The sequence below is a fragment of the Coloeus monedula genome (genome assembly GCF_965178545.1).
Source record: "Coloeus monedula genome assembly, chromosome: 5".
Classification (NCBI taxonomy): Eukaryota; Metazoa; Chordata; class Aves; order Passeriformes; family Corvidae; genus Coloeus; species Coloeus monedula.
In genome coordinates this window covers 73,171,248-73,194,784 of record NC_138785.1, presented here as the reverse complement: position 1 = coordinate 73,194,784, position 23,537 = coordinate 73,171,248, and the positions used below count along the sequence as shown (strand labels likewise).

General features: G+C 62.4%; 2 protein-coding genes across 2 annotated transcripts; one reads left to right on the top strand and one right to left on the bottom strand.

The window, feature by feature from the left end:
• The first annotated feature begins 289 nt into the window (after positions 1 to 289).
• On the top strand, positions 290 to 5,912 carry HTRA2 (HtrA serine peptidase 2). Its single transcript, XM_082281516.1, has 8 exons — positions 290 to 655; positions 1,534 to 1,738; positions 1,829 to 2,023; positions 2,156 to 2,188; positions 2,605 to 2,713; positions 3,124 to 3,193; positions 5,234 to 5,329; positions 5,570 to 5,912. Exons 1-8 carry the CDS (start codon positions 300 to 302, stop codon positions 5,733 to 5,735), a joined length of 1,230 nt encoding a protein of 409 aa, XP_082137642.1. The 5' UTR covers positions 290 to 299; the 3' UTR covers positions 5,736 to 5,912.
• A 1,583-nt stretch (positions 5,913 to 7,495) lies between these two features.
• LOXL3 (lysyl oxidase like 3) lies at positions 7,496 to 23,468 on the bottom strand. Its single transcript, XM_082281492.1, has 16 exons — positions 23,396 to 23,468; positions 17,242 to 17,563; positions 16,733 to 16,896; positions 16,149 to 16,360; positions 15,643 to 15,696; positions 13,202 to 13,261; positions 12,718 to 12,937; positions 12,331 to 12,511; positions 11,887 to 12,041; positions 10,963 to 11,136; positions 10,239 to 10,401; positions 9,617 to 9,860; positions 8,960 to 9,075; positions 8,732 to 8,868; positions 8,261 to 8,372; positions 7,496 to 8,110 (listed from the first exon to the last, which is right to left on the bottom strand). The coding sequence occupies exons 2-16, from the start codon at positions 17,549 to 17,551 to the stop codon at positions 8,037 to 8,039; spliced, it is 2,376 nt and encodes a 791-aa protein (XP_082137618.1). The 5' UTR covers positions 17,552 to 17,563; positions 23,396 to 23,468; the 3' UTR covers positions 7,496 to 8,036.
• Between the last annotated feature and the right edge of the window lie 69 nt (positions 23,469 to 23,537).

Below are 23,537 nucleotides of genomic sequence, written 5' to 3'. Positions count from 1 at the left end.
CCTTGGCGGCCCCGACGGGCCCGGTGAGCGGCTCTGACCGCGGGGCCGCCCTGCTCCGCCGTCGCGCCGGTTATCGGCACATCTCACTGATGGCAGGACAGTAGCTCCCAGGGGGACTACAACTCCCGGCGTACCCCGCGGCAGAACGCGCTTCCGCCAGGCCCCGCCTCGGAACTACAGTTCCCGGCGTGCCCCGTGGCAGAGGATGGCTTCCGGCAGACCCCGCCTCATGACTACAACTCCCGGAGCGCTCCGCGGCCCGGCCCCGCCCCGGAGGGGTGTGGTCGCCGCTCAGCAGCATGGCGGCAGCGGCGCGGAAGGTGCGGATCCGGTGGGTCCCGGTGCCACCGGGTGTACAGCGCTGGTGCCGAGCGCTGACCGGTACCACTGAGCCGCCACCGCCCCCTCCTCCTCCTCCTTCGCATCCTCCGCCGCCCTCCGCCGGGGGCCGGGCTCTGGCGGCGGCGGTGGGCGCCGGGGCGGCGGCGCTGGTGCTGCTGTGGGCCCGGGAGCGCCGCCGGCCCCCGCTGAGCGCCGCCGTGCCCGCCCCGCCGCCCGCCCCGCCGCCCACCTCGCCCCGCGCCGCCTTCAACTTCATCGCCGACGTGGTGGAGAAAACGGCGCCCGCGCTGGTCTACGTGGAGATCGTGGGCAGGTACCGGCACCGGGAGGTCCCCGGGAGGGATTTCCCTCCTCCCTGTGCAGTGTGGCCTCGGCCCCTCCGGGACCTCCGCCGGCCTCTCCTGAACCGTTCCGGAGGGCTCCCGCAAGTGCCGCGGGAGGGACCGACACGCGGCTGCCACACGTCGCAGCCGCCTCCGTGTCCTCCGGGGCCGTCTGGCAAAGCTGCCGTCCAGGCTGCCCCGTTACTCTGCCTCGGGAGCAGCACTTGGCATTTCCCTTTGTGCTCTGTCATGTTCTCACCATCCAGCGCCTCCGGCCTCTTGGAGCACCTCTGTGCAGTAGCTCTGCCCTGCAGCTGGGTGACTGCTGCCTCCAGCTTGGTGTTACCCGTGTACAGTGTCACTCTCTCTGCCTCACGTGAGAGGCATCAGCTGGTGCTGTTCCTGACCCACACTGGCAATAATTCACCCCAGCTGGGCTTTGGCCTTGCTGGACCATCCCATTTTCCATTCACCTCACCTGACTCTCAGTGGAGGTTGGGGTGATCGACCAGGGCCTGGAGTTGTGAGTCTGCTCCCGCTGGCAGGAGACGTTCCTGTTGCCTCTCAGGTGTTTGTTACTTGCTCCAGGGCTGGGCTCCGTGTGTTCTGGCCTTGTCCCTGCACAGGTCACAGCCCCTCCTGCTCCCACGTGCCTCTATTCCTGGTGGGATTGTACCTTTGTGGCTGTGCACAAGTTCTGGATTCCTACTGCATTTGTGTCTATTCCCCTGTTTGTGCAGACTGTTGAGGGAGGGAAGGATTCTGCCATCGTGCTGCTGCCCGCACACCCTCGCTGTTCCTTGCTGCCTCCCAGCCCTACCACTGTGCCTGTCCCTACCACTCCTCCTGACCTGTGCCCTTCTTACAGGCACCCCTTCCTGGGCCGGGAGGTGCCCATTTCCAACGGTTCAGGCTTCCTGGTGTCCCCGGATGGGCTGATCGTCACCAACGCGCACGTGGTGGCGAACCGGCGGCGCGTGCGGGTGAAGCTGGCGAGCGGCGAGATGTACGACGCCGTGGTGCAGGACGTGGACCAGGTGGCGGACATCGCCACCATCAAGATCAAACCCAAGGTGTGTGCCTGTCACAGCCGTGGGGACACCGAGACGTGGGGACATTCCCTCTGTCCCGCTTTGTCCCGCTGACCGTCTCGCTCCCCGCAGCACCCGCTGCCCACGCTGCCGCTGGGCCGCTCGGCTGAGGTGCGGCAGGGCGAGTTCGTGGTGGCCATGGGCAGCCCCTTCGCTCTGCAGAACACCATCACCTCAGGCATCGTCAGCTCGGCGCAGCGCGGCAGCCGCGAGCTGGGCCTGGCCGCCACCGATATGGAGTACATCCAGACCGACGCCGCCATTGACGTAAGGGACATGGGGCACTGGGAGGGAGGAGGGGCTTGCACAGAGCACGGGGTTCTGGCTGGTCACCCTGGGATTGGCCTCAGGATGGGGCTCTCGTTGTCTGCTGCTCACACTCTCTCTCCTCTGCCGCAGTTTGGGAACTCGGGGGGTCCCCTCGTCAACCTGGTGAGTCCTGCTGCTTGTCCCCTTGCTGGCTGGGGCAGGGATGTGCTGTGTGGCCCTTGCTCCTTGTCCCTCTGTGGGAGCACTTGTGGGTGCTGGGATGCTTCCTGGAAGGAGGAGGGAGAGGAGGGATAAGCCTGGCATGAGACCCCTGTGCAGTGTCTGAGGCAGCTGGAGCTGATGGGGCTCTGGTGGAGACAAGGCCTGGCTGGTGCTGGCAGGGCAGAGCCAGGGACTGCATGGACTCATCCCATAGACTCAGCTCCTGGGTCCTGCCCAGCCTCAGCAACGTCAGGCAGGACACAGGGACAGCAGCCTGGCACGGGGTGGGCGCACAGGTGGGACCCCAGGCTGGTGCAGTAGTTCCCCTGCTCTGCACGGTGATCCAGGCTGGGTAGCCCGGTGCCCTTTCCCTGCAGGATGGCGAGGTGATTGGTGTGAACACCATGAAGGTGACGTCGGGCATCTCCTTTGCCATCCCCTCTGACCGGCTGCGGAAGTTCCTGCAGAAGGAGGAGCAGCGCAAGAGTGAGTGGGGACCTCTCTGCTTGGGAGATGGGGGAGGAGGATGAGAGAGGGAGGCTCTGGACCCTTCTTCCTGAGAAAGGCAAGGAAAGTAGGAAAAGTCTTTGGGGTCTCATCTGGTGCCACAGGAAAGCTGTGGTGCTGCTGCCCTGCCCTGTCTGGTTCTCCTGTGACACTGGAGAGGGACATTCTCTGTCAAAAATCTGACAAACCGCAGGGAAGCCAAGTCATGGTGCAAAATGCAACACCTGGAATGCTCCTGCTGCTACTGGGAACTGGACTGAGCTGTTTGTAGGGACTTAGAATAGCTCTGGATGCTGCCTACTCTGAGGGCTGTGGGGGCTCAGCCCAGCACTGTTCTGAGCGTGTGTCTGTTTTCCAGCCATGACATTCCATGTCCTTTCCTTCCACAGGCTCTTGGTTTGGCAATGCAGAGACGAAGCGCCGATACATCGGGGTGATGATGCTGACCCTTACTCCCAGGTACCTGTCCTGATGTCAGGGGCCAACAGGACAGGGTGGGCAGGGATGTGATGGGATCTTCCCAAATAACTGAGGGTGCTGCTGGCTATGGGGTAAATTGGAAACTTGCAAGTTTCTGTACTTGTAGAAGACTCTATGAGCAGATAAAAAGTGCTCTCTCTGATAGGAGGGTGTAGCCAATTGGGGGTCAGGCTCTAGTCCCAGGGAACAAGGGACAGGACAAGAAGAAACTGCCTCACATTGTGCCAGGGGAGGTTCAGGTTGGATATTGGGAAAATTCCTTCTTGGAAAGGACTCTCCGGCCCTGGCACAGCTGCTCAGGGCAGTGGTGGAGTCCCCATCCCTGGGGGGATTTAACAGCCATGTGGATGTGGCACTTGGGGACATGGTCAGTGGTGGCCTGGGCAGTGCTGGGGGAGTGGTTGGACTTGATCTTAAAAGTCTTTTCCAATGCAAACAATTCCATGATTCTGTGAAGTGCCCATGTCAGCAAGCAGCACCTGTGCTCTCACCCCCGGGAGCAGTTCTCAAGGACAACACCTGCTCTGGTTCTTTGGCTTTTGCAGTCACATTTAAGGGCCCTTCAGCTGCCTCGTGGGGCTGGTGTTTGTGCCACGCTGGGCAAACACTTTTTGTGGCTGTGCTCTGCCCTGCTAAAGGTCTGGTAAGTTCCCCAGTGCCCAGCAGATGGTGCTGGTACTCGGCAGAACCCGAGGGATGTGGGAGCCTGGCCCAGCCTCCTCCTGCTTCCCTGGCCACGCTTGCTGGGACGGGGTCTGTCAGGAAGCAGCGTGAAATTCCTCAGACACGGCTCCTGGGAAGCGGGTCCAGTTTCCGCCCAGCCCTCGAGCTGGTCCAGGGAGACCACCTGACTGCCAGGCTTGTTTGTGCCCAGCAGGAAGGGCTCCCAACAAGGGATTGCTCGCCTTGGAATCGAGTGACTGCTCTGAACATGCTCAGCGGAAAGGCCGGAACCTTTCCCTGGCACAGGAAAGAGAAGCTCCGTGTTGGGCACAGGCTCAGCCACAGACCCCGTTGTTCTGTCTGTGGTGCCCAGAGCAGATAAGAGGCAGTGGGCACAGAGACATGTGAGGGTCCTCAAGAAATCCCTTTTATACTGTGAGAAGCGTGATCAGAGCCTGGCATACATTGCCTGCAGGGTCCTTGGAGATCATCAAAACCTCACTGGACACAGTCCAGAGCAGCCTGCCCTGACTGAGCCTGCTGGGGGTCAGGTGAGATGATCTTGAGAGGCCCCTTCCCACCTTTGCTGTGTGAAATTGGCAAGGGATGGCAGCTTGCACTGGGCTGTGGGACAGCACAGTGGAGTTCAGCCATGTGGGGAGCCCTGACTGGCTGAGCAGGGACCTGACAGGAGCAGGGCTGGGCAGAGACTGAGTGTCTGGATCTGCAGGGATCTGAGCTGATGCAGTGTTTGAGGGAAGAATGCTGTCACTCTGGAGACATCCAGCTGGAGTGCTGCATCCACTTCTGGATTTCGTTCAAGACGGGTGAGGAGCAGTTGGGGAGAGTCCAAAGAGGAGCTGTGAGAGATGCAGAGTTTAAATTTGGTTTAGAAAACCTAAAATCTGTGGGAAATTTGGAGAAACTGTGATTGTTTAGTCTCTAGACTTGGGAGGAGAGCTCTGCTGACACGTCTGGCAGGAAGAGGGGCACAGCTTGTGTTGTGTGTCCTGCCCATCCAGGGTAGAGAAGTGAAACTGCAGCAGGGGAGGGGCAGGTCTGATCCCTAGGAAGGGTGATGTGATGTGGGGATGTGCATCACCACAGCTCTGATCCAGCTGGCAGCTGCTCTGGGGTTCCCAGCCCTCGCTGGTGCTGTTGGGATTCTTGTCCTCTCGTTTTGACAGGAGGATGGGGATGTTTGGGGCTGGCAGCTGTGCCTCGTGCTCAGCAGGATGCAGGGACACGAGAGGAAATTCTGTGCCTGGTCTCTGAGCCTGTGCAGCTGCAGAGTGTGGGGTTGGGAGCCCTGCTCTGCCTCCAGCTCCATCCCTGATGCCAGCGTTCACTCTGCAGCATCCTGGCAGAGCTGAAGCTGCGTGACCCCAGCTTTCCTGACATCTCCTACGGCGTGCTGATCCACAAGGTGATCATCGGCTCCCCGGCACACCAGTAAGTGCTGCCCTGTGCCTCAGGGGTGTGTGAGGGAGGAGCTGTGGGATGTGTTTTGCTCCAGAGTAGCAGGGCTTGGGATCTGCAGCAGAAACCACCTGGGGACCTTTTCCCAGGCTGGGTGTCCCGCTGGCCGTGGCTGTAGACCCCCTGGTGGCACAGCTCCTGCTGCACTTGGAGGACGATGACGCCGAGTGTCTGCCTCACCCTCTGTGCACTTCATCCGTGTTCTCCCCACAGGGCAGGGCTGAAGGCCGGGGACGTGGTGCTGGAGATCAACGGGACGGCGTCGCGGCGCGCCGAGGACGTGTACGAGGCGGTGCGGACACAGCAGAACCTGGCCCTGCTGGTGCGGCGTGGCTACGACACCCTGCTGGTGAGCGTCATCCCCGAGGTCACCGAGTAGCAGAGACCAATCGGCGCTGGCTTAGAGCCGAGGGCAGGACTGAGATGTGTCCATGCTGACCAGGCAGGGACGGAGAGTTCATGCAGGGCTGGAAGGGGCCAGGAGAGGGGCCTGCGCTTGGGTGACTCGTGGTGCAGCCGTTCCCCTCTGTACTCGAATAAAGCACTTTTCTAGTGGCCCCCAACAGCAGTTGCCTGGTGGAGGCTGGGCTGTATGGGACTCTGCTCCTCGTGTCAGTCCCCACATGAGACCCTGCGGCTGGGGAGGAGCTGGCTGTGCCTCCAGGGACCTCCTCAGCGTTAGCGGTGTCCTGCCACCCGCTTGGTACCCACATGGGCTGGGATCTGACTCTGCTGTTTGCGTCAGGTGGGCAGCTGTTGAGCTGTGGATTGTGTGGCCTGTGTGGGTGAGTGCGGCCCCAGAGCGGGTCTGGAACCAGCATTACCTCCCTGGAGTGCAGCAGTGCCGGTGTGCCGTGTCCCTCTGGTCACATCCCTTCTGCTGTGAGCTCTGCGACTGCTCCAAGCCCTGTGTCCACATCCCCTCCCGTGCAGCAGCTTTCCAGGCCGTGGTGAAATTGGCGTCAGTGCTGGACTTGTGATGTCTGGGGCAGCATCTCCTGCCCCTGATGTCCCGGAGGGCTGAGGATGGGAGCCGGAGCCGGAGCCGGGGCCGGGGCCAGGGCTCTGCCTGTCCCGCCCCCAGCTCGCTTACACTGCTGGAGCTCCGCTCCCACACACACCCGGCCCCTGGGGACAGCTGGGGCCGTCCCTGTGCTCTGCAGCTGGCGGCCGACGGCCTTCGGGGAAGGAGCAGCTCCGGCTGTTCCTTGCCTTCCTGGAAGAGCCGCCGCTGCTGGAGCGGGAGCAGGGGCTCTGAGGCGAGGGCAGCCGGGAGCAGCCGCGTCGGGCCCAACGCGGCAGAGGAATGCGGCTGTCGGGCCAGGCCGTGCCCGTGACGGAGCTCCCGAGCCCCGGCCTGTTGCTTTTGGGAGATAAAGAAGCACAGTTCCTCGGCGGTGCTGTGGTGAGGGGCGGCTCTGCCCCTGCTCCCCCCGCGCTCGCCCTGCCCTGAGAACAGGCTTCCTTTCAGCAGCCCCGGCCCCGCCGGAGGAATTCGCTGCTCCGGCCAGCGCCGCCGGCTCGGGGGAAATCGCGGCGTGTCTGGCATAGCTGCTCCGGCTGCGCCGACCGCAGCGCGTTCCAGGGCTGAGCCAAGGCCTGCCCCCTCCTCCTCCCAGGCTGGGGGCAGCGCCCGGGGTCCCCGGAATGAGGAAGGGGCTGGTGGGGTCAGAGCACCCAGCTGAGGGGTGAGGGCTGGGCTGTGCCTCTCTCAGCCCTTGTGTCACATCCGAGTGTCCCTGCCCAGAGTCTCAGCCCCAGATCCTGCCGGGCTGTGCTCCCACAGGAGTCGAGGCAGCCCCTCTCTGCTGTGTGACTTCAGTTCTTGTGGGTCACAGCTGCGTGGACCCCAGTCCCCAAGGGTCACAGACGCAGGATGGGATTTCTGCTCGATAACATTCGCCCTGGATCTGGTGCGGGGGCACCAGCTCTTCACCACATCCTGGCTCCAGAGTTACCCCCGTGACGCGGTGCCACGGGGCTGCTGCTGGTGGGTGGTGTGGGGCCAGGGCTGTGTGGGGCCAGGGGATGCTCCCACACTGTGCCAGAGCGTGGTGACCAGCCCTGCAGCATGAACTGTGCCACCTGCTCCTTCCAGGCTTCTCATCCCAAGCCAGAGACGTGCCAGCAGCCAGTGGGAAATAGAATTTACAACTTTATAGAGGAAATAAAATTACAACTGAGAGATGGGGTAGGAGCCATCCCTGGGCAGCGCTTGTGGGCAGAGACACCTGCACCATCCCCAGGGGACCAGGGGCTCCCAGGGCCTGTGTGGGTGGTGGGTCCTGGGGCCAGCTGAGGGGATGAGCTGTGGGGTGAGGAACTAGGGCTGAAGGGGGAAGTGGGAGATGGGGTGCAGCTGGGATGGAAGGGATGGAGCGGTGGGGGGTGCAGGACCTCCCGGACCGTACCCGTGTGCCGCAGCCCAGGGGATGTGGGCACGGTCTTCTGGCCAGTGGTTGGGATGGCAGCCCCAGGCTGGGAGGTGCAGGTGTCGGTGCCTCCAGCACCAGCCCCCCCGAGGTGGGGAAGGGCAGCCGGTGGTGAGTCCTGGGCAGTCCCCGGCAGGACACAATGGCAGCAGCGCTGGACATGAGGCCTCCCCGCCGGTCCCCCAGTGGCTTCCTCTCACCCGTACAGGGTGAGGGAGGGAGATGCCTGTCTCCCCGGGGCCAGGGCCCTATGAAATCTGGTTGTTGAGCTGACCTGGGTACTGCTCAAACCGCTTGTTGGCCTCCTCGCTGAGTGCATCTCCTGCGGGCAGAGGGCAGGGGCTGTTGGCTCCCGTGCTGTGCATCCCCTGCCCTGCCAGCACCTCCCACCACAGCTGCCCCCAGGACCCCAGCACCCCACGCCAGCCCATCCTCACTCATCCCCATGGCTTCCTGCAGCTCTGTCACTTACCGATGTGGCAGCTGTGCACCCAGATGCGGTGCCCGTCGTACTTGCAGTTGCATTTCATGGCATTGTTGGTGAAGTCACTTTCTGCCACCTCGAAGTTGGGGTTGATCACAACCTGTGAGGCACTGACAGTGAGGCCTGCAGCCCTTCCCCAGCCCCACAGGATGTGTCTCCCCAGCTGTGCTAGAGGGCTCCAAGGAGCCAGTGGCTGGCTCTTTGGTGCAGTGGCCTTGTCACTGTGCACCACGTGCCCATGGGCAGTGCAGAGCCGGAAAACCCATGTGGCAGCATGTCTGAGCAGCCCTGCATGTCTGCAGGCATGAGGACAGTCACTGTCCCATGCCAGCACACCCACCAGCCCCACCAAGCTCCAGTGGGAAAGAGGGATGCATGGCTGGGGTGTATGGAGAACTGGGGTGCAGGGACAGAGGGTGGGGGGCAGCAGGAGGGGCTGGGGAGGGTCAGGTGCAGCACCTGCAGGATGTAGTTGCCTGGCTTGACGTCAGTGATGTCGATCCACTGGCAGTCGATGTCGTGCCGGTACAGGTCCCAGCAGCCCACAGTGATGCCCTGCTCCCCAAAGTTGGCACACTCGTACCTCTTGGCCACGTCTGCAGGCAGGAGGAGACGCAGCTCGTCCCAGCCTGGCCCCATGATAGGGACACGGGCAGGGCCGGTACTGCGGGGCCCCGCATCGCCCACCTTCCTCGCACTCCGTGTCCTCCAGGCAGAAGCTGGCCTTGTGTCCCTCAGCCACCTTGGTGCCGTTGGGGGTCAGGATGTCGTAGTGGGTGAAGATGTCCATGCTGTGGTAGTGCCTGTGGGAGGGAGCCAGCACCAGCTGCAGACTGTCTTGCCCTGCATCAGCTCCCTGCCACCTGCCCGGCCCCTCGCCACCAGGAATGTCTCCGCAGCCCCTGCTCTGAGGCCGTGGCACTATGAGGTTGGGCAGAGCCCTGGGAGGGGACAAAACTGTCCCCAGTCATATGGCCCAGGCAAGCAGAGGGCTTGCAGCCCCATCCGTGCCCTCCTGGAAACCCCAGCTCCAACACTGCTCATCCCTAAGACAAACCAGGCAAAGTCAGAGCCTCGGCAGCAGATTCTGCCTCACCCAGTGTCACCCTCACCCGGTGTCACCTTCATCAATGTCTTGGGGTGACTTTATCCAGTGTCATGCTCACTCAGTGTCATACTTGCACAGTGTCACCCTCTTTCAACGTCACCCCTGCCCAGCACCCTCCTCACCCAGTGTCACCTTCACCCAGCCCAATGCAGCACCATCACCCTCTTCCCACTCTGACCCCCAGCCCCATCTGTCCCCTGCCCACATGCCTATCCCTGTTTGTGCCACACACGCACCGGTGGCACTCGTGCCAGACCCAGGAGTGGCGGCCGGCCTTGGGGCGGAAGTCGGCGCGGCCGCGGTTGTGGATCTGGGAGGAGAAGCGGAGCAGGCGGCGGTGCCCGTAGGGCCAGTTGGCCAGGCGGGCCGAGCTGGCCAGGCAGTTCTCCTCGGCGGCGCAGTACAGCATGTGCAGCGGCCGGTCCTCGATGTACGCCGTCTCCTGCACCAGCGGCGCGTGCAGCAGCAGGTCGGATGCAGCTGGGGACAGGCAACTGCTCAGGGAGAGGCCCTTTGCTTGGCAGGGATGGGGCGAGTGGAGGGGACGGGGCAGCGCCCAGCAGGCGGGACATGTGCCCTCTCATTGGCTGGGCATTGGCTGACCCTGCGGCTTCTCCATCTGCAAACCCCACTGACCACAGCCCCTGGCCCCACAGCACTGTTGTCTGCACACCCCACCACTCACAGGCCCCACTGCCCAGAACCCACTGCCCATGGACACCACCAGTTGCAGAGCCCATGCCTGCAGACCCCACTGCCCACAGACCCCACTGCCCACAGACCCCCTCCCTGCAGAACCCCCACCCACAGACAGCCCCCCTGCAGCCCCTGTTGCCCGCAGCCCCTGTGGCCACTCACTCTCGGAGCAGATGACGCCCGCAGCAAAGCGGGTGCCCGTGTTCCTGCAGCTCAGGCTGGCACCGTGGTGCTGGCAGTGGCTCAGGGACATCTCGTGGCCAGCGCACTTCACGCCACTCATGACCATCTCTGTCACGTTGCTGGCGTCCCAGTACCACGTCTCCTGGGGAGGGGGTGAGGCAGGCTGGGTGGCAGGGCTGGTGGCGGGATTGCCCTGGTTCACTCATGCCCAGGCTGCAGCCAGCCCCCCACCACAGCTTCCCATGCTCTTGGCTGCCCACAAAGGTCCTGTCCTATGACATGGAGTGGCCATGTCCCTCTGTCCCCATCTGTCCCCATGCAGCCCCATGGTCATTTGGGAAGCGCCGGCCGGTGCCTGTGCTCGCCAGAGCATCATCGGGGCCCTCGCCGCTGGCACCTACCGTCACGGCGTGCAGGGAGTAGCCCAGGCCGAGCTGACGACAGGCCACCATGGCCTCCTTGGTGGTCCAGCCATCGCTGCAGACCGTGCCCCACTTACTGCCTCGCTTCACCTCCACGCGGCCCTCAAACTCCGTCCTCCCGCCGGCCAGGCGGATCTGCGGGGAAGCCCTGGGGCCGTGAGCGGGCACCCCACACTGTGCCACCTTCTGCCCCATCCCCAGCCCTATCCGTCCCTGTCCCCAGCCCTGTGAGCAGTGGTGGTGGCTGCTGCTGCCCTGGCCAAGCTGGTGCTGGCACCTACTTGTAAGCCGTGGTTAGCGAATCCCAGACCCAGCTGGCGACAGGCCACCATCGCCTCGAGCGTACCCCAGCCTTCGCCACAGACCAGACCCCAGCGGGGCTGGTCCCCGTCGCCAGCCCCCACCGCCACCTCGACCCGCCCCTCGAAGCGGCTCCGGCCCCCGCTCAGCCGAATCTGCGGAGAAAGGCAGTGGCAGCATCATCACCATTACAGGTGATGCTCCCCCTGGACCACAGGACTGTCCCCAGCCCCCATCCCGGCACAGCCAGGGCTGTGCTGCGGTGCCTGCATAGGGGGAAGGGGAAGCCAGGAACTGAGCAGAGCCAAGCACAACTTTAGTCAGCAGGGAACGTGCCAAAACTGGTGGATTTGGGGACAAGAATTTGCTTGTGAGTTTGGGAATTGCCTCACCTGCGCAGGGAAAACAGTTCATTTTGAAATGGCGTCATTTCAGAAATGACAGGTGTGAGAGAGTTAAAAGATCATTAAAAAAGCTCAAAGCGGATGAAACACTGGGCCAGGGCAAACAGGAATAAGCTGCTCCATTTGCTTGTTTCATCACAGGTAAAAAAATCTCTCTTGGTTGGCCCACAGTGATTTTTTTTCTGGTGTTTCTGATGGGGAGCGGGCACAGGCAGGAAAAGCAGCAGGGAGCAGCTGCCCCACCCCTCCCCTTACAGAGCATCACCCACAGAGCACCCAGAGCCTCCACAGCCTCCCCTCTACCCCCTCCTCAAAGGGACTCCCACCCACAAAAGCCCTGAGCTCCCAGGGCAGCCCTTACCCCAGAGCAGAGGGTAATATGTGGGGTGCAGAGGAGGAAAGATGAGGGTCCCATGAATCCCATGGGCCTCCCCCAGCACCCCACTCTGAGGCCCCGCTGCTGGGAGCCCCATGGAGCCGGCAGCCCCCCGTGGTGCGCACCAGGTTCTCGTAGCCCATGTAGGGGATGTTGCAGCGAACAGCTGCATCCTCCGTGTGTTTACAGTCCTCCTGTGTGATGTTCCTGAAGGGGCAGTTCCAGAGCGACTTCTCGGTGCCCCGGCACTGCACCTCATTCAGGTGGATGGGACCCGTCCCTGCCGGGGGACAGCAGGACTCAGGGCTCTGTGACACAGGGATGCCCAGCACCACCCTGTCCCTAAGGCTGCTCTCTCTTCTCAGCAGCCCTGAGGGAGCTGGACACTCCAGCCTTCACAGCTGCTGCCTGGGGCAGTGTGGTCGAGTAGCCATGGTCCCACTGGGATGCTCCACGTGCATCCAGCAGCCCAGTGCCCACGGGACACCCCAGCCCAGCAGAGCCTGGACAAGTGCCTCATCCACAGCCTCAGGAGGGGATGCCTGGCTCCTGTGCCCTGGCAGCCTCACCTTGGCCCATGCGTGCCCCGGTGAGGGCCTCCTTGGCGCTGCCGAAGCCCAGCTCGCGGCACACGACGCTGGCCGACTGCAGGTTCCAGCGGTCGTCACAGATTGTGCCCCACTCGCTGCTCTTGAGCACCTCGACACGGCCCTCGCCGACCCTCGCGCCTCCCTTCAGCCGGATCCGGGCCTGTGGGAGCGGGGACAGGCGTGGGACAGTGTGGAATGTCACAACGCAGCGCTGGTCACGACTCCTGGGATGTGCAGGCACAGGACACCGTCCCCACCTCCTGTTCCAGAGCCAGTCACCCAGCAGCCCACACACTCACACAGCCCAGGGGACAGAACCCGGCTGTGGGGCACCACAGGACTTGTCCCCCTCCCTGTGGGGCTCACCTGGCCCTGCTGCTGCTGGCGCTGTTTCTTCTTGTGGGCATTGCCAGTGGCGAAGAGGGGCCCGGGCACGCAGCTGACCACGGCGGGCATGCCGGCCCCGCAGGCGGCAGAGGAGTTGCCCTGGTAGAACTCGAAGGAGCACATGGACAGGTGCACCTCTGTCCCCACGCAGGACACCGAGTGCAGGCGGTAGTTGGGCTGCTGCCGCTCCGTGAAGAGCCTGTGAGGGGAGAGGAGCCCTGAGCCAAGGCCAGGGTGGCCAGTGGCAGCGGAGGTGTCACCAGCCACCCTGCCTGTGGCTGCACGTGCTGGCCATGCCCCTTGCCCTGTCCCTGGGGTGACACACGGTGCCTGCCAGGTGTCCACCCCTCGCCAACTGCCTGTCCCATACCCCCAGCAGCATGGGGACGCACGTGGGGACACGCACAGCTCTGGTGGGACTGCACGAGGCTCCTGTCTCTGGCTCGCCACTGGAGCCATTTACCTCTTCTTGGGCCCTACGTCCTCCCTGCGCTTTTGTTTAGGCTGAGATTTGGAGGCCAGCCTGGAAAACAGAAAACAACCATCACGGAGCCCAGATCCTCAGGCTGTCACCTCTGCCTGCAGCAGTGACACAGAGAGCACAGCCTGCCCTGGCTTCACTGGAGGCTGAACTGGGCACCTTGGCCCCCAGGAAGACTCACGTGCATCCCCTTCGTGTCACACAGGGGTGCAACAGCATCATCTGCCGCCAGCAGTGTGACACAGCCACACTCCTCGGCAATGATGCAGTTTCCTGCATGCATCCCACCAGGAAACTGCTGGATGCAGCCACATCCTGCTCTGCCTTGTCACACAGCAAAAGATCAAACACCGGAGGCCACCATTTGATCAGTCAGGTGTGGGTGAGGTGTGTCCGTGTCCTCATCCAGACACCAGATGCCACCACTGTGCCATGTCCCCAAGGAGCAGGACACCCAGCAAACAGCACCAAGCAAGCAGCACAGGCGACCCTGGGGCGCTTGCCCTGGGGCCATGGGGCATGGTGGGACTCGCTGCAGGCTGGCAAGAACCCACTGCCAGCAAACGGAGCAGCCCTGGCACAGGCTGAGCCGTGAAGGAAAGCTGCCTGCGGCTCAGCACCCACAAGGCGTAGGTGCAATCCCAACATCCTCAAATGCTTTGTTTCCCTCGGGGAGGAAGATGCTGAGCAGAGCCAAAACCCCAGAGCCTGCAAGGAGTGAAGAGCAGAGTGGCCCAAAGGAGGGCAGGGGACTGACAGCCCCAGGGACCAGGCAAAACCAAGCTTGGCCACTGTCCTGCAGGTCAGCACAGGTTGGTATCAGCCCTCACAGTGCAGCAAGCCCCAGGACACAGCATGGGGCTGGGATTCAGACAGCCAGAGGGCATCAGTGCCATCTGGTTAAACCATCCCCACTCAGGAAACCACATCTGGATCCAACATCTGGATCTGGGTCCCCAGGAAAAGAAGATGTCATTTATGTGGTGCCAGCCCCAGAGAGAGCAGCAGGATGGCGGTGTGGGAGGAGAGGGGGGTGTGGGACTGCTTCAGCCAGGGCTGAGGTGGGAGCTGTGAGGATCCTGGCTCTTCCAGCAGGGAGGGAAGAGCACAAGAGAAAAGAGGCGTGACTGACAACACAACGTTCAGGCTCAGGGTAAGGAAAACCTTTTGCCCGTGAGGGCTGTTCCATACTGGAGCAGAGACCACGGGGCTGCAGAATTGCCATCCTTGGAAGGTTTCAAAAGCCAGCTGGATGAAGTCCTGGGTTAACCCACAGCCGGCTCTGCTCCACACAGGGAGTTGGACCATGACTCCCCTTTCAGACTGGATATTGTGCCCACATATGACTGTGGCTGTGCGGCCCCAAATTGATCAGCCCCTACAAAACAGAGTGCGGCTCTCAGGAGCCAGTTCCTGCTCTGGGCAGAGGGACAGGACCGCAGCCTCATGGAGACACAAAATATTTCCTCCAGTGCAGCAGGGGAAGGACCTGCTCACTGTGAAAGGGGCAGTCAGCACCAAACCAGCCAGGAAACAGCACATTGTAGCAAACAGGACCTGCAGGTGGGGGTTGAGGAAACCCAGGGGATGACCCCGCCTGAATTCCCATCGCCAGCTGCAGGAGCTGGCAAGGATGACTGCTGGGAACACAGACCTGTGAGTGTCACAATGAAGAGCTCGCAGTGGGTGTAGGGCACATTCAGCACCAGGGAAGGTGGTGGGACTGGGGCAAGGCCCCGTGCTGGGGGCAGCGGGCTCAGGAAAGAGGTGCCATGGCACAGCCCAGAGAGGATGGGCTCTGGCTCACTGTATCCACCAACAAATCCAGCAGCAGGATTCAGCAGATGGAGGGAAAAGGCAGCCAGACCATCCCCTGGGTCTGGCAGAAAGGCAGCAAGAGTGAGTGGGCAGAGGATGCAAGAGACCCCACGCAGATGTGGCACTCAGGGCAGGACCTGCCATGCTGTGCCCATCAGCACTGCTGAGCATGGGTTCTGGTGCCCATGCCAGCCCATCCTGCAGGGAATGGAGGGGTGCACAGCCTTTCCAGTGTCCCCATCTCTGCTTTCTGAAGAAAGCAGCCCATTTCCACAGCCCTCCCTCCCCATCCGCCAGGAGAGACGGCTCTGCTCCGAGGCCTCCTGCTCCCCTCCCAGGGTGCCAGGACTCCTGCCTGGTGTGCAGGACAAGGCTGGAGCATGACTGGCCTGGGAGAGAGATCATCTCTTGTGGGGAATGGGGGACCCCAGCATGCACAGGCAGGTCCCCTGGGGTAGGGTTTGTCCTACTGGGCCAGCACAGCCCAGGCCCTCAGTCTGCTCCGTCCGGATCCGTTTGTGGCAGGATCCATTCTGACGGCAGAGACTGGGCCGGACAGCCCAGCTCTGCCACAGCTCAGCAGATGGGGCGCCCTGGCCCCTTACCTGCTGCCTGGCCTGGGGCTGCGGCCCTTCATCCTGGCTGCTCGCTTCGGCCGCCTGCGGAGCAACACCGGAGCTGCCTGCTCAGGGCACACACAATGCCAGGTATGGCCTGTCCGAGCCCCTTGCTCAAGCCATGGTGTGGCTGGAGCATCCCCTGATGGCTGCAAACCTCCCTTGGGATGGGGAGCCAGAGGGAAATGACATTGCACCACTGCCAGGGAGCAAAAGCGCTTGCTTGGAGTGGCATTTGCTGTAGTGTGTGTGGTAGGGGGATAGACCCCCCAACCACCCCACAGCCCCTCAGCTTGGTTACTGAGTGTCCAGATAGCCAGCTGGGGCTCGGACTGGTGAGCAGTAGGGTGGGAGGGATTTTAGGAGCCACACCACCCAACAGCACAGCCTCTGCTGTCCCCCCAGCACTACCTCATGCCCCTGGCACCACCCCCAGCCCTGTGCCCCTGGCTCTGCTCTGACACCCCTGTGGGCTCCTTGCCGGCCTCACTCACTTGTAGAAGTTCCTGTTGACCTTCTTCTCTGCCGGGAAGCCCATCATGCCGCAGATGACGCGGCTGTTGTGGCTGTCCCAGCCCTGGTCGCAGATCTGTGCCCAGCCGTCCTTGTAGCGCACCTCCACGATGCCCTCTGTCACCGGCAGCTGCCGCCGCCCTCCGGACACCACCGGCCGCAGCCGGACCTCCTCCACATGGCTCTGCTCGGTCTGCAGGGATCAGGTCAGCCCCAGCTCACATCACATCCTATCACCCCTTCTCCTGCCAGCCCACCCCCAGGGAATCTCCAAGGATGCAGGAGAGGGGTCCCTAGTCACAGGCAGGGCACAAGAACAGCCAGTCCTGCATCCTTGCTGGCCACATTTGATGGCCCTGGGCAGCCAAGGACCAAATCCCATCCAGTGTACCCAGTGTCCCTTGTCCCCTTTAGTCCCCAGGTGCAGCTCTGGGGAGCACAGCCAGGAAAGCCACTACTGCTTTCCTGCACCCCCAGGGAGAATTCCCACACTGCCCCACACCCAAGGTGCTCTGTGGGATCCTGGACATCACCAGCTGCCCACGCTGGCCAGCAGCTTCCTCACCTCGATGACGTTGGAGTCCTTGAAGCCTGGAATGCGTTCATCCTTGCAGACGACTCCCGCATCTTCCTCATGGCTGCAGTCGCTGTTCCCCCAACCCCGGTGTTTGCAGTCCCCGATGCTCCTCTCGCTTCCGGCACAGTTCACATTGTCCAGCCAGATCCGCCCTGCCAGACACAGCCGGGGGTGAGGGGGAGCCAAGCATCCCTTGGGAACAGGGAAGGCGCCCACGGAGCATGGCCAGGGACCACACAGGTTGCAGCAGGAGCTGTAGCACAAAGCTGAGGCCAGTGAAATGCCAAGAGTAAAGCCCTGGGTGGTCTCCACCTCCCCAGGGGGCTGCTCTGACAGACAGAAAGCTCCCACATGTGCCCACATGTGCACACACTCACTGCCAGACACTCTGCAAACACAGAACCTGCCCCTTGCAGACCTGTCAGGGCACCCACCCCAGTCCCGGCAGTGCGGGGGGCTGTGCCAGGGGGATGCTGTGCCCACCACCCCTCTCTTACCAACTCCTTTGCCGTACTTGGCGCTGTGGGCCCAGCCGGTGGCAGCCACGAAGCCGAGGTGCCGGCACAGCACGTGCGCGTTGCCCAGCGTGAAGTCGTCGTCGCAGATGGTGCCCCACTCGTCGTTGTAGAAGACCTCGACGCGGCCCTCGTTGTGCTTGCGGGGGTAACCGGCCAGGCGGAACCTCAGCTGGGGCCCGGGGGCCTGCGTGGGGCCCGGGGGAGTGGGCTGGGCACTGCCCACCCACAGCCACGCGCTGCCCAGCAGCACCAGCAGCTCCGGCCATGCCCACGTGCCGCAGCCTCCCATGGCAGCGTGGCTCTGCAGGGGCAGACAGGGTCAGGGCATGCAGGACTGGAACACCAGCCCCCCCATCCAGCCTCCCTGCCCAGCCCTGTGCTGGTTAAACCCCCTGCCCAGCACCAGCACAGCCACGTGCCTTGTTCTGGCCAGAGCCAGCCTAATTTTCCCCACACGCAGCCCCTGCACCAGCCCTGCCCCCTCGGGTCTGTCAGGGACCTGCCCAGAGTGCCCCTGTTCCCTGTCCCCCTTTACCAACAGCCCCTACTGAGCCCCCACTGCGCTGCCCGGTCACATCTGAAGGGCAGTGAGGGCAGACGGGCACAGGGGTGTGCGTCACCCCCAGAGAGGTGAAGGGAAGGAGGGGGATCTGCTGCCAGAGCCGAGGGAGCTGGAACAGGCTCAGGGCACAGGGAAAGCCCTGCTGGACTGGCCAGGAGCTTGATCCAGCAGGAGCAGGGAATGGCTGCTGGCTGAGGGGATTCCAGCCCACGCTCCTGCCCTCTGTGAGGAGCGAGGCAGCCAGAGCATTCACATTCCTCTGTGCTGCGTTCCTCCATTCCTCTGACGATATTTGTGGCTCCCTGAATACCTGAGGGAGATGTGGTATTCCTGCACCAGTCCCATGGCAAACAATAGTGAAAACCCTTCTCTGTGAGCCGCCCTCCCTTCTCAGTGTGCTATTCCCATGGATCCTGGAGCTCAGGAGCAGCATTTCTGCTTGGTGTTGACAAGTTCTGACTGATGCTCATGCATGAGCACCAGCACAGCCACCTGCCCACCTCCCTGTCCACTGCAGCCTCATGCCACTGTCCCTGCTGTCTTCCAAGGTGGGAAAACAGACCCTAAAAGCCCTACAGGATAGCCCCACAGCAAGACATCTCTGTGCTCCACATCCACCCTGAGCACAGATCCTGCCCGCTGCACTCACACAGACCACGCTCGCCATCAGGAAACATTAAAAAGAACAAGGTCTGGCTTTCCCGGGGTGATTTAAAATTCCCAAGTTTAGCTGCAGTGTCACAGAGGAAGGGAAACAAATTCAAACCCCGTGCAGAGCTGGGGGTGGCACAGCTGCTCCACCTCCCCACCAGCCTGCAGGGAAGGGTTTTCACAGAGGAATCAGCCCCATCTCTGCTTGGTTCACTTTGCCAGAGGGTGAGGACCTGGTCCACACTCCAGCCTCTGGGAATGTCTCCTGGGCCAAGACAAGGATGAACCAGGATCGTGCCCAATGCCAGCCCTTTTTCCACACCCATCACACCAACAGAAGCCCCACAGGGCCCAGCCCTGCTGCCTGCCGGCCCCTTTGGGCACACATTACATCGGAGGTGCCACCAGGAGCAGTGAGAGCCTCGGGATGAGCCTGGTGCCTGCGGAGATGCTCAGCAAGGAAGTGAGGAGTAACAAAGACCACCACTGCTGGTCCAGTTCTACACCAGACACAGCGGTGGGAATGACTGGACATGGCACTCAGTGCTCTGGTCTGGTTGACAAGGTGGGGATTGGTCACAGGCTGGATTTGATGACCCTGGAGGTCTTTTACAACCCTATAATTCTATGAAGCACATCGAATCCCTCGGGGCAATCATGTCAGTGTGGGTCTGGCTCTCTCCTCTGTCACAACTGGGGCACAGGGGACACCACAGAGCTGGTGGGGATATAGCCCAGGCAGCCTGGAGCCCTGGGGGTGGTGGGAGCCAGCTCTGGGCTCCCGGTGCCTCAGCTGCCTGCTCTGGCACTGTGAGAACAGCAGAGCCCAGCAGGATGCATGTTTGTGGGCAGGCAGCAGAGAAACGCTCTGCTGAACCTTTTACCCAGCCAGCAGGAAGGGAAGGCGGGTGCATGGGCCACCCCAGCCCTGCCAGCGGCTTAGAAAAGGGGACCAAGTCTCTGGGCTTGGGATGGGAATGCTCCATCCTCACCTCCACACCGCCTGGGAAGCAGCGAAGGGATGAGTTTGCCATCTCACAGCAGTAACAAAACTTCTTATTCGACATCGCCCTGCCCAGAGGAAGGGCTGTAAACCCTCAGAGCTGTCCTGACACACAAATGTGAGCCCTCTCAGTGCTAACTGTAACACACCTTGGAGTGTGTTTCCTTAGGGAAAGCTGGAGGGCACAAGGACTGGAGCTTCCCCAGCACTCCTGAGCGAGCAGGATGCTCTGCTGTGGAACTGGGCAGTTTCGCAACGGGGTCAGTACAACCCTGAAGGACATCGGCACAATTAATGCCAATCTCCACGGTCCGGCAGAAATAGCCCGCGTCAGGAAGTGGGAATGGCCTTTTATGAGATCACAGGTCCTGTTAATTGGAGTAACTGTGTTGATATAACAGGCTGAGACTGGAAGGCATTCGATTCATCTTGCACCACCTTTTAATGAATAATTAGCACTCAACAAAATCAGTGCACTTTCTGCTAAGTGGATTAAAACCGGTCACCTGCTGGAACTAAAATGTGGTTACATGGGGAAGTCACCACTCCGTGGGCTTTCTGGTGAGGATCACATGCTTTTCAAAGCAAAACTGTGCCAGGAGGAGGAGAAAAGTACCCTCCTAGTACAGACTGAAGAGACAGAAATGGGGGGAAACAGAGATGGGAATAGGGACAGCCTGGTAAAGCAGCATCGTGCAGCCTATATCCTTGACTACAAGGAAAATTTAAACCTGTGCATTGAGGAACAAAACACATAGGACCAGAGACCAGAACACGGCATCTGAGAAAGTGCTTGGGCTTTGTGCAGCAAATCATCGATTCCCCTGCAAGCCTCAGCAGCGTGACCTCCAGGCTCTGTAATCCTTGCTCCCAGGTCCTGGTTCAGCTCCGCTCCAGCATCCCTCATCCCCACTGCGCTTCCTCTGCCCTGCCACCTCAGCTCTGCCACTCACCTCAGAGTTTCCCAGTGACATTCCCTGCTGAGCTCTGTGGGGCCAAAGCCCTTTCCCAGGCCAGCTGCCATGTGAGCTCCCTGCAGCACAGCACGGCTCCTTCCCCGTTCCTGTACCACCTCCCTCTCCGAACACGCTCCGTGTCCGTGTCCCAGGCAGTCAGGCTAACAGGGCTCTCATTGTCCACATCACTTTTTCCGTTCTCTGAGGCACAAGCCGTGCGTTTGCTCCTCTCCTGCTGCCCGACTGCTCGCTCCACTGGCAGGCTTTGCTTTGCTCTGCTCCAGCCCTGCCTGCTGCTCTGGATGGGGAGCCCACTCCAGCATCCCGACCATCCTGCTGTCAGCTCCAGTCAGGGACAGTCTCCTCTTGGACCAGGGCTTGTGCCACTCTGGATGTGCTGCCCTGGCACAAGGGCACAGAGGTTCAGCAGAACTCCACTGCAAGGGTAAAGGGCTCTGGAGGACGGGCTGGCTGGAGCGAGCGCTGGGCGTGGGAGTCGGGAAGCAGCCCAGGTTCTTGCCACTGCCCAGGAAACCTCAGGAATGTCCCAGCCGGGTGTGCACGGGGCCCTGAGCCACATCCCAGCCCTCAGTGCAGCTGGCGCTGGTGGTGGGGTGTCCGAGAGTCCTGCGGAGCCAAAATCTTGGGGCTCTCTCCAGTCCTCAGCCTCAGTCCTGCGCTGCTGGGGTTGGCATGGGTGAAAGGACCCTTCAGGACAGGGGACAGCCCCACATGGCACTGCTCAAACTGCTCTCATGCCAGCCCACTGGCTCTGCTTGTCCCAGTGGGTGATGGGGGATGCTGAGTCCCCCTGGACAGAATCACCCTGACAGGGCCTGCAGCCCTGATGGCCAGGCACTGTCCCCACCATTGTTCTGCTCTCCCAAGTGTCTTGCATGGGGCCTGCCCCTCCCAGAGCTCCTCGGCTGTGCTGATGGGGGTGCCTGGGGCTCAGGACTGTTCAAATCAGGTGTGTCCTTCAGCACTCTCTGGGCACACAGCGGGACCTCAGTCTGCCCCACCAAAATCCCGGTGAACATCCAACAGACCTCGGGAAGGGGCAGCCCCTGGTGAAGCAGGTCCTCGGGTGAGTCCGTGTATTTGATCAGCACGGGGCATCCCTGCAGCACAGGGATGACATCCCAAACCACGGCAGCAGGAAAGGGCCAGGCCACGGAGGCCTCACAGGGACATGCTCACTCAGCAGCAGCCTTGGACACACCCACGGGGACATGGAGCATCCCAGGCACTGACAACTGGGAGGACTTGGAGAAGAGCAGCACAAGAGACTGAGGACCTGGGAAACCCGCCAGCATAAGGGAGAGGAAGCTCGCTCTGTTTATCCTTCCTTGGGAAGGTTACGGGGTGACACAGTCACTCTCTGTTGATGTCCCATGCCAGGACATCCCTGAGAGCATGGGGTCACATCCCCAGCAGTCGGGGCAGGAGAAGGTCTGGTGAGTCCCATGGCTTCAGGGCTCCATCCCTCCCCTTCTCCCCAGGGCCCCATCACACGCAGCCCAGCGCTGGCCCTTTCGCAATCCGGCTGCCTGGATGGGCCTGCTCCGCTTTTCCCGCTTCCCGGCAGCCCTGGAGTGCCAGTAGTGCATGTGCACGAAGCAGGGGAGCCCTGATACCCCCACCCTGCTCAGGAGGGGACCTGCCATGGGTCAGAGCTCCGGGGTAAGCACCACCAAGGTCTGCAAGGGCACAGGGTTCCACAAACTGGTCCCAGAAGCACCAGGAAGCAGCCCAGGGTCACATGGGAATCTGGATTCCCTGGCAGGCTTACTGTCACTCCCAAAACCACAACCTCCTGTGGCTGGGATCTCGCTGCCCCTCGCTGTCCGAAGGCAGGGTGCCTATCCCTGCCACCCTCTGTGTGACCCCATTCCATGCAGGGACAGGGACCCTGCTGCGGAAAGGACACTCCGGATCTCGGGGTGTCAGCGGGGCAGAGCTTTGTGTGGGGCTGGGGCTGCACTTCCCTTCCCTGACAGCTCCGGGTCCAGCCCCTTTGGGCTACCTGATATCCCCATATCCTGCTGTCACCCCCTAAGCCAGGGCAGGTTACAGCACAGCTCCTACCCTCACCCAGCCTCCCCAGGACACGGCAGGGCCCTCGGGTCTGTCCACTCTGCTCTGAGCTGCCCCGGGCTCGGGAGAGGCAGCCCTGGGAGGAACCAGCTGCCGGCAGGAGGGAAAGACCTCGGAGGAATGCGCAAACATCAGCCATCACCACGGGCTGAGGGGCGGGCTGGGGGGCTGGGGGGCTGCTGGTAGGGCTGGGGTCCCAGGCATCCCGGAGCAGGGAACCAGCCTTCCTGGACCTGCTGGAGACGGGACCGGCTCAGCTGCGGGCTCCTCTGAGAGCAGCTGGGAAGGCGAACAGCCAGCAGCGAAGAATCATCCCTTCCATCACCGCCAGCCCTCCCGCCCCACATCCCTCCATCCATCCTCTCTTCCATGAGCTACAGCAAGTCCGGTCTTCATGGAAATCCTGACTCTCCACCGGACTTTGTAACCCGCAGCTCGGCCCGCAGCCCACACGCTTTGGGGTGCGGTACAGCCCCGAGGCGGCACCCACAACCCCGCCGGGTCCGCCGGGCTCCCGTTCCCGCGGGACACCCGCACTGCCCGCCCCGGTCACGCTGCCCGCGGGGCACGGACACGGCCCACGGCACCTCCCGCACCACGGTACACGCAGCGCCCACGGGCACGGCACGGACACGCTCCGACCACCGGGGTTTTGGGGCGGCATCGCCGCACCCACCCCGCACCCGCGACACCCCCGAGGCGCCCCGGCCCCGCAAGGAGCAGCCCCCGCCGCTCCCGGGACAGCCGCTCCCGGGCCCCGCGCGGTATCTCTGGGGTGCCGGCTGGCCGTGCCGAGCCGTGCCGAACCGAGCCGAGCCGTACTGAGCAGAAACGTGTGCCAAACCGAGCCGAACCGAGCCGTACCAAGCTGTGCAGTGCCGAACCGAGCCGTGCCGAGCCGTGCAGTGCCGTATCGTATCCTGCTGTGCCGAGCCGAGCAATTTCGCTCCGTGCCGCCGCGCTCCGCCCCGGCCCGCCCCGCGCCGTGCCCGTGTCCGGGGCCGCC